The sequence below is a fragment of the Natrix helvetica genome (assembly GCF_964273705.1).
Source record: "Natrix helvetica genome assembly, chromosome: 2".
In the NCBI taxonomy this organism is placed as follows: Eukaryota; Metazoa; Chordata; class Lepidosauria; order Squamata; family Natricidae; genus Natrix; species Natrix helvetica.
In genome coordinates, this window is record NC_138552.1 from 280,733,623 (window position 1) to 280,751,891 (window position 18,269).

At 44.4% G+C, this 18,269-nt stretch overlaps 1 protein-coding gene across 7 annotated transcripts in view; it reads left to right on the forward strand.

Moving 5' to 3' along the window:
- CLIP2 (CAP-Gly domain containing linker protein 2) overlaps window positions 1–18,269 on the forward strand; it is a 110,779-nt gene that overhangs the window by 48,279 nt on the left and 44,231 nt on the right. For all 7 annotated transcript variants that reach the window (XM_081941408.1, XM_081941407.1, XM_081941409.1 and 4 more), the window contains 3 exons: window positions 5,475–5,599; window positions 13,825–14,038; window positions 16,302–16,499. In XM_081941408.1, coding sequence (XP_081797534.1) covers window positions 5,475–5,599; window positions 13,825–14,038; window positions 16,302–16,499 — 537 coding nt within the window. The remainder of the gene's footprint in view (window positions 1–5,474; window positions 5,600–13,824; window positions 14,039–16,301; window positions 16,500–18,269) is intronic.

Consider the following 18,269-nt stretch of genomic DNA (forward strand, 5'->3'; position numbering starts at 1 on the left):
GCTAGGTGAGAATAAATTTCAGATACTTGGATAGAATTTACTGAGCTTCTAATCTTATTTTATGATTTATACTGTGTTGATTATTGCTGTGTTATTCATATATTAAATGGATTTCAAGAGCAATCTGCAATTTTCAGGACAATATAATATATAGAGTTACTTCAGTTAATGAAATATTGAAACTTTTAATCTAATTCTAGGATGCTTGATAAATTGGGTTCTAAAGTGAAAGCCATCCATTGGCTGGAATTTCTGCAACCTTATCCAATTCCATTTCCATAAATCTAGTTAAAGTCAATTCTAGGAGAATCTTGCTATCAGCTGAATCAGCTACTAAGACAGCTATAGACACCACTCGCCAAAATAATAATACTGTATATATTCATGAATAAGCCAAGAATTTTAGGTGTCGAAGTATACCAAAAAGACTGGGTTTCGCTTATTCATGGACACAGCAGTGGATGTTAAGACTGAAAAGGAGAGAATTGAGATGTTCAGTATTCCAAGATAGCATGGCCACCAATTTGGATGGCCTTAAAAAGGAAATAGATTTATGATTATATCTTATGATTTATGTTTTATCACTTGGTTGTTTGTTGTACACTGAGAGCTTATGCACTGGAGACAAATTCCTTGGGTGTCCAATCACACTTGGCCAATAAGGAGTTCTACTCTATTCTACTCTTTCTACCCTGTTCTTAATGGCGAACAAGTTTACCAGTGTTGAAGACTCACAGTTACCTCTAGGTTGGAGACAGCATGCCTCTCGCCTCTCCTGTTCAACACATATGTGAAGCCGCTGGGTGAGATCATCCGTGGTTTTGGGGTTGAGTATCACCTCTACGCTTATGATACTCAGCTGTATATTTCAACCCCAAACCACCCCAACGAGGCTGTTGAAGTGATGTCCCGGTGCTTGGAAGCCGTCGGGGTCTGGATGGGGGACAACAGACTTAAACTCAACCCTTCCAAGACCGAGTGGCTGTGGCTACCGGCACCTCGGTTCAGCCAGCTGATCCCATCGCTGGCCATAGGGGGCGAACAATTGCCCCCTGTGGAACGGGCGCGCAATTTGGGCGTCCTCCTTGATGCCCGGCTGTCAATGGATGACCATGTGGCAGCCGTGGCGAGGGGGGCGTTCCACCAGGTTCGCCTGGTGCGCCAATTGCGCCCCCTACTGGACCGGGATGCCCTACGCACGGTCACTCATGCGCTGCTGACGTCCCGCCTGGATTACTGCAACGCTCTCTACATGGGGCTGCCCTTGGGACGCGCCCGGAGACTGCAGTTGGTTCAGAACGCAGCCGCGCGGGCTGTGATGGGGAGTACGAGGTACTCCCACGTAACACCTCTCCTGCGTGAGCTGCACTGGCTACCTGTGGTTTTTCGGGTGCATTTCAAGGTGCTGATTACCATCTTTAAAGCGCTCCATGGCACGGGACCTAGTTATTTGCGGGATCGCATCCTCCCACATACATCCCTGCGGCCAATTCGCTCACACAGGGAGGGACTTCTCCTGGTGCCGTCCACTAGGCAATGCCAACGGGCGACACCAAGGAGTAGGGCCTTCTCTGTGATGGGCCCAACCCTCTGGAATGACCTCCCCCCCGATATTAGAACTACTTCTGACCTCCGCTCCTTCCGGCAAAAATTGAAGACTCACCTGTTCCGATTAGCAGGCCTGGCATAATTACAACTGTCCCTCCTGGCAAATGTATTATTATCTGGTTATTTTAGGGTTTTTTTTTTTTTTTTTTTTTTTTTTTTTTTTTTTATTATAATAAAATTTTATTGGTTTTTCAAAATTTATAGGGAAAAGGGTAAATGGACAGGTATACAAATTTTGGCAGTTGCAAAGTGTGTGAGGCCCCCCTCCCTCCATACCCATAGCGTACATTTATATATAATGCATTAGTATATAATTGATTATAATCAGCATATTAGTTCTATTATTAAATTCAATCAAATTAAACATTACAATATAAAATCCAAATATAATTCCATTTTCACTTTCGGTCAATTTATAATAATATGATTTTCATATTTATTTCTGTGATCTGAGTCTTCTTGCTATTGCCCCATCTCCCTCCACTGGCAGAGCTCTGGCCCCTCCCGTGTCCTGCGTGTCCGTTGTAGTGTCTGGTGGTTTCTCTAGGAGTGTTTTATTTTTTTCCATAAAGGCCTGCGCCTCTATGGGTGAATTAATTCTGATTCTTGTCTCCTCCCAGAATATCAGCATACCTTCAGGCATCAACCATCTAAACCACACCCCTTTCTGGTATAATTTATTCGCTAATTGCGAATAATTTTTTCTTTTTTCTCTAATCTTCTTAGGGATCTGCTTCAGAATGGTTATCTCCATATCATGATATGTCAATGCTTGCCCCCTTTGTACACCCAGAATTTCATCTCTTGTGGTTTTTCTAAGGAATTTAATGTGAACCTCCCTGGGTACATTGTGTGTTCTAGCATAAGCTGAGTTCACTCTATAAACCAGATCTATATCCCACCCCATCTGTTGTTTTTCTTTGTGTGTATAGTCAGCCAGAATGTTTGTCATGATGTCCCTTATATTTTCCCCATCTTCTTCTATAACATTTTGAAATCTAAGATAATAGGACATTCTCTCAAATTCTAATTTCATCTGTTGGATGTCAAGATCTTTGTTCCCTTTCTGCACAGCTTCCACCCCCCCCCTCACCTCCTCCACCCCCCCTTCCACAAGATTCAGTCTTTGTGAGTTCTTATATATTTGGGCTTGATTTTCTTTAATTTCATCTTTCATTTCCCTTAACTGTTTCTTGATTTCCTCCTGGCCCTGTAGAATTTGTTGAAGCATTTGTTGAAAGTCCATCTCTGTAATCTTATGTTGCATCAGTTCTGTTATCTTTGACTGTGTGGCTGGACTGGATGTTGCGGATGTTGGAACAGAGGTGGCAAAGCCAGGTTTTCCAGGAGGGGGTCTTTTAGATGCCATCCTTTATAACGTTAAAAGTTCAGTCCAAATATGAAGTAAGCAGTTAGAAAAGAAGGGTAGCCAGGTGAATCCGGGAGCAGAATAACCAGGCAGAAGAGAATCTCTCCAATAAGTCTGGCAATAGATAGAAAATTTCCCCTAGAAGGTTAAAAAAATACCAATCCACAAGAGGTTCCTCTGGGAGACACGGAGACAAAGACCGGAAGCCTGAATTTTAAAGGTGGAGTCAGGTTTCAGAGTTCATAAAGACAACGGAAGTGTGCCATCTTGCCCTGCCAGTTTTGGGCACAGAGGCGTAACAAAGTTTTAAAAAGTTCCAAAAGTCCTCAAATCATTGTAATATGTAAAATTAAATTGAAAGGAAAATCATCTCAGCCTAAGTGAGGCTTCATTCGTTGGCTCTCCCCCCTCCTCCTTCCCCGGGGGCTGAGAGCAAAATTGTTTCTTGCCGCTTGTCCAAGGGGGGGGGGGAAACCCCCCTCCCTCCAGCCGCACCTCCAAAATGCTCCGAAAGTTATTTTAAAGTTTTAAAAGCTGAATCAAATCTTCATGCAAAGTAAGGGATGAAGAGAGAGGCAACCTCACCGCACCGCAGCTGCTTCCTTCAATTGTAGCATTCTCCAGTCGGCTTGTAGCGAGGCGCGAGGCGTGGAAACGCGATGCGCCCTCCGAGCTTGCTCCCCGGTGCCTTGGGCGCGCGAGAGAGCTCCCGCCGGCTGCCGCCGCTGCAGGAGACCTCCGCGATGCCGCCCCTCCGGCAGGACCCCTCTGCGGGGTGTCCTGTGCCCCCCAAGGAGTGGGGAAGCCCACCGGGGAGCCGGAGCGGGCAAAGAGCTGCCCGTCGCCGCCGCCGCCGGAACCGGAACTCCCTATTTTAGGGTTTTTTAATCTGTTGTGTTTGTTTTAGGGATTTTAAAAAATTATATTTATTCAGCTTTGTACAGTTCTTTTAATTGCATTTTAACCTCCTCCAAACTGTACATATTTAATTTTTTTTTTATTGTATTTTTGAGATATTCTATATGGACTGTACACCGCCCCGAGTCCCTTCTGGGAGAGGGGGCGGTCTAGAAGCACAAATAAATTGAAATTGAATTGAATTAGTGGGAAGAAAGGAAATGCCTCCATCTCTTGCTTGGGCACCTTGGAGATATCTGGTTACCCACTGTGAGAAACAAACTGTTGGACGAGCTCTGGTCTGATCCTACAGAGTTATTCTTATATTCTCCATAATGGTGGAGATAGCATCCAGGAATGGGTTTACTCCGTCTGTCATCTAATTGGACTGAGTGTGCAAGCTGTGACCACACGCCTCCTCTGCTAGCTCCTCCCATCTTTTAGACTCAGTCTATCTTAGGACAAGACGTGGGTTTATTCCCTCCTCCATTCCTGGATACTTCTCATTGATTTTAACAACATTAAAACAACAAGAAAAGTTTAACTTGGAGGCTGGCTCCCATTAAAATCAGGTAGAGTAACCTCTCAAGCAAAGAGGGCTTCAGCCCGATCCCGCTGAGGTCCGCGAGGCGGCAGTCCAGCTGAGATTCGACAGCCGACAGGAGTGGTGAAATATAATATTGAAGTGTCAAATAGCTGAATATAATTGTCTGGTGAAGAGTTTTTGGACACTTGAAAGACTGCGTATTTTTGTGAATATTCAGTTTGACTAATAAAAATATTGCTTTAATGCAGATTTTAAGTACAATTTCTTCTCTTTGTACCCTGCCTGATAAGCATTTCTGCATCACTTTGGAGGCTTGCACTCTTCAAAAATGTTATTTGTCTTTGTTTTACTTTATGGCAAATACTGTTATTACAGGTAGGCCTTGACTTATGTTTACAATTTGGGACCAGAATTTCCATTGCTAGGCAAATCATTGTTGAGTGAGTAATGCCTGATTTTATTACTCTTTTTGTTGTTAAGTAAATAACTGCAATTGTTAAGTGAATCATGCATCACGCTGGCTCCCACCATTGCTGGTCAGAAACCCCCTGGGAAGGTCACAAATGATGATCACATGATCCCAAGATGCTGCAACCATCATCTACATCAGGGGTCTCCAACCTTGGCAACTTTAAGACTTGTGGACTTCAATTCCCTTTGCTGGCTGAGGAATTCTGGGAATTGAAGTCCACAAGTCTTAAAGTTGCCAAGGTTGGAGACCCCTGATCTACATCCTACTTGACAAAGGTCCAAATTTTGGTCACACGACCATGGGGATGCCGCAATGGTCATAAGTGCGAGGACCAGTTGCAGATCACTTTTCACTGAGTTTGGAACTGAACAGTTATGAACGAATGGCCGTGAGTCAAGGACTACCTGTATTCTTCCTGGCCTCACTGTTTTTTGGAAGTGAAAAATGACTGTTTTTAATCTTGCTATTAATTGCTGTCCCCTAGCCTTACACAAACTTCAATGTGTGTGTTTACTTTGTGTGTGATTTTAAAATATATATATATATATTTAAAAAATTCTTTCCATCAAATGATTTAACAGGTTGGTGGAACAAAAACTGGTGTGGTGCGCTATGTAGGGGAGACGGATTTCGCCAAAGGGGAATGGTGTGGTGTGGAGTTGGATGAACCTCTGGGAAAGAACGATGGAGCTGTTGCTGGAACAAGGTACCTGTAGACACCTTTGGAATAATTTAGGCCACCAAGCCCAGGGGTGGGATTCAGCCGGTTTGGACTGGTTTGGGCAAACCAGTAGTTCTGGCAATGAGTTGGCCCCGCCCACTCGCCCTTGTTCTATTCCGTCCTATATTTCCTTTGTTTGAAGCCTGGCTGATCAGCGCGGCAGAGCGGATTGCCGCGTCTCAGCTGTTTTACTCACCGGGGCTGCAAGAAAAGGGAAGATTTAGTGCTGATTTCAAATGCAATGTGCACACGCAAAGCACACCGGTTGTTACACTGGTTGAATTCCACCACTGACCAAGCCCAACCTTTTCCTCAATGCAGACTCCAATTTAATACATCTCTGGTGAATGTCTGCCCAGCCTTCGTTGAAATCAACATCCGATAAGACCCCCTACCTCTCTTGGGGGAATGAACTGCACTGAAAAATCACTTTCTGGTTGTTGGTTCAAGGTTTTTTCTACCTTCATTCCAGACTTCATTCTAAAAGTTAACTGGTTATTTTGTCTCCTGAACTTGTGAAGGTCAGAAGATGCATGCTTTCTTTAGAGCATACAGGGATGCCTTGTTATATCTCCCCATCCCATCTGTTCTCAAGGTCCGATGGGCCAAATGCCCTCATTGTCTTCCCGTCAAGCTTGATTTTCCTCCTAAGATACTGTCTGAGCATGGATAAATGCCTGCCACTGATTTAGTGTGAGGTGTCCTTGAGCAGGTGTTGAAACTGCAGTATGTAGAGTGATCTGTTAAGGATGCTGACACATGTTCTGCCTTCCCATAATTTGAAATAATTGAGATTTGAAATGTTCTTCTTGGAACAGTGCAAAAGATTGCATGCATTACTTGTCCTTAAGCACGCAGTCAGTGTTCTTGAGTGGTCTACAACCAAAGCAAAATATGCTAGAGAGAAAGAAGTGAAGGATGCCGACAACTGCTTAGAAGATGATTGGGAGATGGTGAGATATGATAGTGTAGTAGGGGAGAGAGAGAACGAAATATACTGTCTTTGTATTGTTTTGCTTAGCCAAAACAGGAAACCATTAAGGTCTTCTAACCTTTGGTTCTAATGAACCATGGGTGGCCTGAAATAAATTGGTAGATCCCCAGATCATGTTGTCTTGTTTTGGGTTAAAAACAAACTAACACGTTTTCCTCTGTTCAAGTGTAGATGGTCTCCTACCTATGACCACGACTAAGCCCAAAATTTCTGTTACTAAGCAAGGCAAGTGAGCTTTGCCCCATTTTGCTCACGCCCCATGAGCCGCGATGGCTCAGATGTTAGGGTGCAGTACTGCAGGCGGCTTCTGCCTGCTGCCTGCAATTTGGCAGTTCGAATCTCACCAGGCTCAAGATTGACTCAGCCTTCCATGCTTCCGCGGTGGGCAAAATGAGGACCCAGATTGTTGGAGGCAACAGGCTGACTCTGTAAACCACTTAAAGAGAGCTATAAAAGCACTGTAAAGCGGGATATAAGTCTAAGTGCTATTGCTATTTTCCTAGCTTTTTTTTACCATATTTGTTAAGCGAATCACTGTGGGTGTTGTCCATATTCATGTCAAAAGCCCCTAGAAAGCTAACCAAAGGGTTCTTCTGAGCTGAAATTATTTGCTGGTGACACCACCATTGCCCAGGGGGCACCCAATTGCTAAAAATAATGCCGTCTTCAAGGAGGTTCCTTTCACGTCCCCCGGGCATTAAATGAATCATTTGTTAAGCAAATCTGGATTCCTCATTGACTTCGCATGTCAGAAGCCAGCTGGGAAGGTTACAGATGGTGACCACATGACCTCCGGGACACTGCAACTGTCATAAGTACATGCCAGTTGCCAAGCACCCAAATTTTAATCCTATGTCTATGGGGACGCTGCAATGGTCGTAGGTGTGAAAACCGGTCATAAGTCACTTTTTTCAGTGCCATTGTAACTTGGAAAAGTTACTAAACAAATGAATGGTGGTAAGTCAATAGATTCCTGTAAATCTATAGTTCTTTTGTTTTTATTTCGCACGAAGCCCTGATGTAACGGGTGCTCTAGCCACAGTGGAAAATCAATGGGGTAACCAGGTTTTTTGGCACTCAGCACTACACAGTAGCTATCCATGGCTGTCACCACAATACACCCACAAGATCAGAGGACACTCATCAGAGAGATACACTTTGTCGGTGACTCAGCCTGCATGGATGCATCAATCAGTTCCTTGTTTTTGTTCTTCCCTTATACAGGTAACTTTCTGGAGCCTTTCAAGGGCAGCAGGAATAGATTTGTAGACTGAGTCAAATAGCAAATTAAGGTCTGTGATAATGAGGAGGTTATGCTTATGAATCTTGGGAGTTGCACTGTTGTGGCTTGCCAGTGGCCAGTGGAGCTGGCAGCAGATTCGGACAGTGAGGAGGTTGGGGAGGAACATGGGCCAGGGGAAGGTTCTGATGAGGGCTCTGTGTCAGAGGCAGAGAGGGGGCCAGAGCCGTATGCCAGTTATCAGCTGTCTTCAGAGTCAGACATCAGTGAGGCAGACGAACAGCTGGAGACAGTTCCCAGTGTGCGCATGTGCAGAGTTGCCAGACAAAGGGAACAGCTAAAGACTTGGGAGTAAGGCCACAGGTGGATGATGAGTGGCCCATCCCAGAGGAAATAAAAGAGGAGTGAAAGGGGAGTGGAGTTTGCAGGAGACAAATTAGTTCACCTAATTGGTTCATGACTCTCCGAGATTCCTTGCCAAGTTTTGCAGATATCGCCCTGTCAGCTCTCCAAGCCAGATGAGATCTGTGGCTGTAAATCTTCCCTTGAAAGACTTTGCTGGATGTGAATGAGCAGAATTCACAGTCAATTAATAAAAGGGGGTTTTGTCGGGACCAGGAGTTTGCTTTATGCTCTTGGTCAGAACACAAACATCTGGAGAATGCCAGGTTAGAGAAGACTGCTCTGTTGATTGCTATGTCATTATGTGGTACGGAAGACCAAGGAATGGCTTGGCAGGGAAATGGCTTTGCCACTGGAACCCCCCTTCCCCCCCCTTTTTTTTTGACATCTCGTTGAAAGCATCCAAACAAGTGTTTTTGTATTTATTTGGAAAAGGCAGGTGGAAGCTGTGGATTGCAGCTGGCCTCTTCCCTCCCAGCAAGACAGAGTTTTCCTTCAGCTTTCAATGCTAATGCTTGAGCAATTCCTCCTCTTTGGAGGCAGACAGTTTGGGACAGCTGCCAGGTCTCTGTGTGTGTGCTTGTGGGTGTCCACAAATTAGAAGCAATGTTCTGGAACAGCTGCTCACATCTGGGCAAATGACTTGGCAGGACTATAAAAACCTTCCCTTGCTTTTTCACTACTTGCTGCCACATCATATTACTGGCAATTCTTCCCGCCCTCTCACCCTCGGTCCCTCCACTTTCCTGCGGCTTGCCTTGATTTTCATTCTTTTTTGGGGGGGGGAAAAGCTGCCATTGTTTTGCCTTCTGGCCAAGAAATGCAAGAGCAGCTCTGTTCCTTTTGAAAATCTTTGGCTTTCCAAATCTCCATCTTCTATAATTTTGGATGACTACAGTTCCCATCACTCCTAGACTGCCGATTGGCTGTCCTAACTGAGGATAACGGGAATGAAAAGTCCCATTATCAGAAAACACTACCCTGTTTCCCTGAAAATAAGATCTCCCCGATAATAAGCCCAATTGGGCTTTTGAGCTCATGCACTAAAATAAGCCCTCCTTAGAAAATAAGCCCTCCTTGAAAATATTGCAATATGGCAGCAGCCATGAGGTGACCACGCTCACCGCCTCCTGCACTTCAAAAATAAGAAGACATCCCCGGAAATAAGACCACGCACTTATTTTGGGAGTTAAAAGAAAATAAGATCCTGTCTTTTATTCAGGGAAACATGGTAGATGTTGAAAGACTGGCTAGTACCGTGATTGCGAACCTATGGCATGCATGCCACAGCTGGCACACGGAGCCATTTGTTAGGGCACACGAGGCATTGCCCTGTCAGCTCCAGTGCGCATGCGCTCACTGGCCAACTGACTTCGGCCTTCATTTTCAGTGATTTATTGCCCTCCAGAGACTTCCCTGAAGCCTCTGGAGGGCAAAAAACAACCCAACGCGCAAACCGGAAGTTCGGGAACTGACTTCCATTTTGTGCATTGGGCTGTTTTCTCCCTCCGGAGGCTTCAGGGAACCCTCCGGAGGGCCTCTGGGAAGGCGGGGGAGGCCATTTTCACCCTCCCCAAGCTCCTAGAAAGCCTCTGGAGCCTGGGGAGGGCAAAAAAATGGGTCCACCATCACTCACCAAAAGCATGGGGGGGAGTGTGGGGGTCACACATGCATGCATGGGGGTGGGGTAGCGTGCTCATGTTCAGGGGGGTCACGCACATAGAATTATGGGTGTAGGCACACCTGTGCACAACTCCCCTGCGCCCCCCCCCCTTTGGGCACACGATGGCAAAAAGATTAGCCATCACTGGGCTAGTATATTGTTGGTAAGAATAAGGAGGGGGGAGGACAGGAGGGAGAGACAGAGAGAGGGAGAGGGAGGGAGGGAGAGAGGGAGGTAGATAGAGCCAAAGCTAAATTACATAGACATAGAATGTTAACATACAGTACCATTGTTTATCAATACAGGTAGTAATTCTTCACTTGCAACCACAATTGCAGTTGGAATTTCTGTTGCTAAGCGATGTGGCCACAAAGCACAATGTCAGGAGATTGCATTGCTTAGTGGTAGCAATCTGGCACTCTCTGTCGCCATTGTTAACAGGATGTCATTATTAATCGAAATCCACCCCATCCAAGCTATTCTGGCCTTGATCCCTCTCAGCCCCCAGCCTCAGGTCTTCCCAGTCTGTTATGCCGCGGCTGAAGTGCTTTGGGGCTTCACCATTCCAGCAACTTTCTCTTCCTCTTTGGTCAGTCTGTGGACAAAGACATTGGGGAACCGCTTGGATGTCCAGATGGACTGAAGATTATCCACGGTTAAGGGAGTGTGTTATATGAAGGAGATGCCTTCACGAGCAGCTACAAAACCTGGAACTTTTGCTGGTTCTGCCCATGAGGATTTGTGACTCAAGCAGCCAGATGCTATTAGCAATGTTTAGAAAGTGTTCCAGAACTGGATCCTTAATTTAACAACACAGATTTTGTTGTTTTTTTTATTTTATTTTTATTTTTTTTAAATACAAATAATACAAACGTAGTAAATACAAAAAGAAAAAGAAAGAAAAAGGAAGAAAAACAAAACAAATACTATAATGCACACACACACACCGAGACCTTTTTTTTAACCCTTGTATTTCTTCATCTATAACAACTAAAAGATATACAATATATTCCAATTGTGCCCTTATCCCCTCCAAAACAACATATATTCTTGAGGTTTATTCCCTTTGCCTTCCACCAGCACCGATTTTATAAAATCCCTCCCCCTATTTCATTATAATTATTTACCTTAATCATCCCTTTTTAAAATTTAATTTCTGTTGTTAATTTATCATTTGTTGCCATCCTCCAAATCTCATTATACCACTCATTTCTTTGAATACAGATTTTGTTATTAAGCCACGGCCATCCTTGGAAATTTCAGCCACCCCAATCCTGTCCAGCAGAGTGGAGCAAAACCGCCATGTCCCAGGAAACTCAAACAATGCAGTGCAAGCCGCTTTGTCCCAGGAAGCTTCAAGAGTTCAGTTCACAGCTACCCTACCCTGGGAAGCTTCCAACAGTGAGGCACAAAACTGCAGAATTTGCAAAAAGTGCCCCCGTGGTGTCCCATTCTTGGCATCCGGCCTTCCCATCTGACCTTCACCGTCATCTTGCTCCCCCTGCTGATAATTTGAGCCCATCCTGGCCCTCTGCGAGGCAGCTGTTTTTTGGCCACGTGAAGCCATCTTCCCCAGGTCCAGCGAGAATGACATGAGCTATTGGAAGCATAGAGGGTCGCGGTGGCTCAGTGGCTAAGACGCTGGGCTTGTCGATCAGGAAGGTCGGCAATTCGGTGGTTCGAATCCCTAGTGAGTGAGCTCCCGTTACTTGTCCCAGCTTCTTCCAACCGAGCAGTTCGAAAGCATGTAAAAATGCAAGTAGAAAAATAGGAACCACCTTTGGTGGGAAGGCAACAGCGTTCCATGCGCCTTCAACGTTTAGTCATGCCAGCCACATGACCACAGAGATGTCTTTGGACAGCGCTGGCACTTCGGCTTTGAAACAGAGATGACCACCGCCCCCTAGAGTCGGAAACGACTAGCACATACATGCGAGGGGAACCTTTACCGTTTACCATTTATTTGAAGCATGGTGTGAGTGGCCTTGGGAAGAAGGCCTGGTGTGGCCAGTAGCTGCATCACAGAAAGTCAGGCTGGGCATGCAATGGAAGGAATACGCCAAAGGGCAGCTGGTCCTGGCAGGTTTTATGGAGGCCAGGGAAGTAGGGGGGCAGCTGGGCCTCTGCACTTTGATGTTGGGGTTGCTGGCCATGGTGTTAGGATTGAGGCACTATTTCTCAGTTCCAGCACTGAGCTGAAGTAGAGGCGTAGGGGTAGGTGGTGGCAGTTGACTGAGACTGCTGAAGTCCTTGTGTCTCCACTTCAGTTCTAGCCCCTTTGCGGTCATCCAGGAATGCTGCTGTGCAGGGTGGCCAAACATCCACAGATGTGGGGGAGATAGGTGGGCAGGGAAGTGCAGAAGTACCCCTGCAGTCATAAGTGTGGGGAAGTTGCTGAGTCCCTGAATTTTAATCAGAATTGTAGCTGGGGTGCTACAATTGCTATAATTTAGGGCACTTGTCATAATTCCTTTTGCATCGTCCCGCCATAACTTCAAACCATCACTGAACAAATGGTTGTACGTCGAGGACTACATTACAGCTTTTATACATTTTAGGTTGCCATTATTATTTTAAAAAATACAGGTAGTCCTCGACTTAACAACCATTCATTTAGTGACCCTTTGACATTATAATGACACTGAAAAAATGACTTATGACTGTTTTTCACACTTACAACTGTTGCAGCATCCCCATAGATCAAAATGTGTGCACTTGGCAGCTGGCATATGACAGTTGCATTGTACCGGGATCCAGGGGTGGGTTGTTCCCACCGGTTCGGTGCTTGCAAAAATTTTGTTTGTGCGCTTAACTCACACACATGCATTCGCACAAAAATGGGTCTGCTTATGCGCAAAATGTAAAACAAAAAATTAAATTTATGCAATTACAATTGTTCTGTGCATGCACAGAACCGAAAATCAAGATGGCGGCCCCATAGGAGGCGTGGCAGGCCTGGGTCGATGTTGGTTCTAGCGATCCAGGCCCGCAAACCATTACCAGTTCAGCCGAATCGGTCCGAACCGATAGGAACCTACATCTGCTGGGATCATATGAGCACTATTTGTAACCTTCCCAGCTGGCCTCTGACAAGCAAAATCAATGGAGGAAGCCAAATTTGCTTAACAACCGTATTATTTACTTAACAGCTGCAGTGATTTGCAGTGGAAAAAGGTTATAAAAGGGACAAAGCTGACTTAACAACTGTCTTGCTTAGCAGTGGAAGTTTTGGGCTCAATTGTGGTCGTACATCAAGGACTATCTGTGTGTACCTACATTATTATGCTTTGTTGGGCATTGTAGTAAGTACATTGTACTGTAGTGTTTCGATTATCAGGTATTTTTAAAATATTTTTTTTGTTTTCTTTTGAAATACTTGCATATTATATTTGTAAATTATTGCTTCTTTGGTGTCTCTTGGAAGGGTAAAATCAGCTGTATGTGATTATAATCCCAAAGCTCTGATCCTGGTGATTTTTGCATCAGATGTCACACTTTAAGGACAATGGAGTGGTGAATACAGATTCAACAAAGAGAGTACTGTTTGGTGTAAAGAAATCTACACACAGAGTTTATGGTTTATTTTATTTATCCATAAAGCTGAGTTGGGCTTTGATAATGGATTTACAAAATCACTCTTTAATTTTTTAATTTGACTGAAGAGGAAATCATTAAATGTACAGGGAGTCATTCCATTAGCTGGATTTAACTTTAATTTGATTTAATCAGATCAAGCTTCTTTGACCTCCTCCACCCACTCATGGCTCACAACCCAAAAAGGGTTGTATGTTCTCAGCTTTGGCTGATCTCTGTGAAGCATAACTGACGCACACAGTAGAGAAGAGAATGTGAAACTGGAAATGTTTTACGCTGGAAAATTGCTGAAAACGGCCTCTTTCTTTCATCTCCAGATATTTTCAGTGCCCGCCAAAGTTTGGCCTCTTTGCTCCTATCCATAAGGTCATCCGGATTGGGTTCCCATCCACCAGCCCAGCCAAAGCGAAGAAAAGTAAGAGGATGGCCATGGGAGTCTCAGCCTTGACCCACAGTCCCAGCAGCTCGTCTATCAGCTCTGTCAGTTCCGTGGCCTCCTCCGTAGGGGGAAGGCCTAGCCGGAGTGGACTGGTAAGGTTCATCTCATAGGGATTCACAATAAGCCTTGATAATGTCTCATGCATCAGGTTGTAATGATGCAGGCACCATGAATTACACAATCATAACAGATGTGGTGAATGATGTCATAATGCATATGTGTCACTTGTCCTTTTTCTAAAATGCCTTTTTCAGTGATCATCCAAGCTCCAGTCATAGCATCACTGAGCTAGCATTTCCTTTCCCATTAGTTGAGAGTGACGATACAAGGACTGTTGCTCAAATATATGGTATATCTCAGAGCAATGTTTCTCAGCCTTAGTGATTGGGAAATGTGTGGACTTCAACGACATAAGCCTAAGATTGAAAATCAGGCTTGTCAGATGCTACATCTGTCAGGGTTCCAAATAACACCCCCAACAAAAGAAGACTCCTGACAGACCTGCAAGCCATCTTTCCTTTTTGGGTTTCAGGCCTGCCACACTTTCTATTGTGGGAAAATGGGAGGGGGGATTATACGGAGTTGGGTGATATGTAGCCATAATAGCATTCTTTTTAGAAAGTCAAGGTCGCTTTTGTCTCTGCACCTGGCCGGATGTGGATGGGAGGAATCTGTCTTCATGGAAGTGAAAGATTGGATCATGGGATGAACTTGTGGTTGTTGGGGCAGGATCTTGAACTTTCAACTGGGTGGGAAAACCTGGAAGCTTTCAGATTTGGGTTTTCCCAGATGTGCCAATATGGCGTCTCTAATAAAATGGAACTTTGAGGAAACTCAAACCCCGGAGTCTTCTTTCGTTGGGGTGTTACTTGGAACCCTGACAACTCCGAGGCTAGAAGTTCCTCAAAGTTCCATTTAATAGAGACGCCATATTGGCACATCTGCGAAAACCCAAATCTGACACTTCCAGGTTTCCCCACCCAAAAGAAAGTCCAAGTCCCTTCCCCTGCACTCACATGTCCATCACATGGTCCAATCAATGCTCCGTCCCAACTGAAGATGCCTCCCAGTCACACCACTCCAGGTTCAGGGCAGGATGTCCTTGACTCTCAGAGAAAAGAACGTTGTTAGGGCTAGATCTCTCCCCAATTCCATACAATCCCCACTCCCAGTTTCCCACAGCGCTAAATATGTCAGCCCTGAAGATCCCCCCCCAAAAAAGATGGCTTCCAGGACTGACAACATCTTTTCTATCCTGCTCTACAGAGTGGAGAGTTGGTCTCTGACAGAAAGCCACTTGAAGAGACTAGGAGCAGTTACAATGTGGATTTACAGGCAGCTGTTACGTATAAGTTGGCGTGACAAAATCAGAAATAAGATGCTAAGTTATTTGGGAAAGCCAAGGTGAATCATCAAAAGCATTAAAAAAGCAAAAATTAGAATATTTTGGACATGTGATGCGACACTACTTCACTTAATCCTCCAAGGAAAGATTGAAGGCAAACGAGGTCCAAGCAGAACAAGAACATCATGGCTTCAAAATCTAAGGGACTGGTTTGGGCAAAACTCAGCAACACTTTTTCATGTGGCTGTTGATAAAAATAAGATCGCCAACATGATCGCCAATGTCCAATGATGGATATGGCACAAGAAGAAGAAGAAGCAGCGAACTTCAGCTCCCAGAATTCTCCGAGCATTCTGGCTGGGGAATTTTGGGAGTTAAATCCACACATCTTCAAATTGCCAAGGTTGAAAAACACTGTTCACTTAACATTGTTTTTCTCTCTCAGAAACACACAGTTTTTAAAGAGTGATGGACAAGCTGGGACCTACAGCCCTATTGGTTCTGCCAAGATGGCCGCCATCAACCACCATTGTTCTTGGTACAATGGTCAAAGAGGAAATGGTGACTGGATTCATATATGGCATTGAGCCATTTCCTGTTAACTATGTTTTAAATCATAATTGGCTCACAGAGAGTTCTAAGCCATAAATCAGGATTTCCAAACCACAAGTGGTTGGAGTCACATAACATTTAAAGCAAAAGCCGATCAAAGGTACCTTTTATCACAGTGCATTGTGTGAACTCAATTGTCGAGTCTGCCTTTTGGGCCTAACTGGGCCCAACACCATTTTCATTTCTCTCCTCAGTTCTTCATCTAAAACTCGATATGATAGTGGTTGATTTTGGGGGCAGATTATATAGGGAAGAGCTCATCCTGTCCATCATTTATTAAATGCATTTATGTGTTCTGGCTGAATTTCGATATCTCAATTTTGCAGCAACGTTAAGAACGTAAAGGAAGTGGCTAATTGAATTTTCTCCATTGTGGTTTTCCAATGCTCCTTCTGCAGCTGACTGAGACATCTTCTCGCTATGCCCGGAAGATCTCTGGCACGACAGCCCTTCAGGAAGCACTGAAGGAAAAGCAGCAGCACATCGAACAGCTCCTGGCTGAGCGTGACCTCGAGCGTGCTGAAGTTGCTAAGGCAACCAGCCGCATCTGTGAAGTGGAGAAGGAGATTGCCATCTTGAAAGCTCAGCACGAGCAGGTAGGTAGAGCTGTGCAGGTGAGAACCAAAACAGGAAGGGCAATGATAACCTGTTTTCCTGAAAATAAGACCTCCCTGGATGATAATAACCCCAATCGGGCTTTTGAGCGCATGTGCTAAAATAAGCCCTCCCCCCAAAATATGCCCTCCCTGAAAATACTGCAACACAGCAGCAGCCAGGAGGTAACCACGCTCGCCACCTCCTGCACCGCCTGCACCTCAAAAATAATAAGACCTCCCCGAAAATAAGGCCAAGCGCTTGTTTCGGGTGTCAAAAGAAAATAAGACCCTGTCTTATTTTGGGGGGAAAACAGTATATGGGAATGACCTTGAGAGATGGGGGAAGAGATGCTGCCTAGGGAATGGTCATATAAGAGACAGAGCATACAGATGCATAAAGGGCAGAGAAAGAGGTTCAGAAGCAGGGGTGGAATCAACTTACCTTCCCTACCAGTTCGCAAATGTGAGTGCATAGTTTTATTTTACCTCCTGGCAGATATTTTTAATTGGGAATTTTTGGGGTAACTATTTTAAATTTAATTCTTTGGGGTATTTAATAATTTAATAATAATTTTTAATTTATTAGCCGCTCCCTCTCCAAAAAGGACTCGGGGCGGCGTACAATAAAACATATAGAACATAAAAACATATGTGCAAACACATAAACAACAAATCCACACATATACAAAGACATACATGCACGGAGGAGGTAACAATTACATCACATTAAGAATGTTAAAAATCAGTCATTAAAATACCCCTTAATAATAACACAATTTAATTTAACACAATTTAAAATTTAAAAGGACTGTCAGGAGGAATAAGAAAAAACTACGGTTGAGCCAGGCCAGATAATTGAACAAGGTGGGTCTTAAGCTGTACACGGATTTTTAGGGGTCGTTTTTTAAATATTGTATTTTAAATGCTTTACTTGAATGTACAGTTTTATAACCTCCTCCATTTAAGCATTTAATTATTTAAGTATTTAAATATTTAAGTATTTGTGTATTTATGCATCCTTTTTATGTATTCATTGACTGTACACCGCCCCGAGTCCCTTTTGGGAGAGGGGGCGGTCTAGAAATATGAATAAAGTAAAGTAAAGTAAAGTGCAAGCGCCACCTCTGCGCAGGACCTCCCGCATATGCGCAGAGCGTCGAAAACGGGATGTGATGACATCCGGGCGGATGGGCAGAGCCTGCTACCGAGCACGCCTGCCAAGCTAAGTAGTACAGCGGGGGAGGGGGAATCCGCTGTGCCACACAATTTAGATTAGTTAGAAAGCAGGAAATCCGATGATTCTAGCTTATATAAATCGCGCGTCACAGCTGATCGTGAGAAATACCGGTTCGCTCGAACCAGTAGCATTTTTTTTTTACTACCGGTTCAGGCGAACTGGTAGCATTTCACCCCTGCTTAAAAGGTTCCCATAGCCAGGTTCTCAGGCTGTAAAGGAGATGGCAGGAGAACTTTCAGGCTTGCAGGATTCTACTAGTGTAGCTTTACAATAAAGTAGAATTGGCTTCTCTGGTTGTGTTTTCTGCCAGCTCTACCTGAGAAGGTTGACAAGAAGCCAAGAAGGAAAAGCATCTGGTATATAACCCTATGAATTATTCATTATTAAGCGCTAAGTATGACTTTGGTTTGCAAGCACAAAATAGGTCCATCATTATTAACAGAAACAATCATTTGGTATTTGGTATTCACCAAGCTTCATCTAAAGCAGGGGTGTCCAAACTTGGGAACTTTAAGACTTGTGGAATTCCCCAG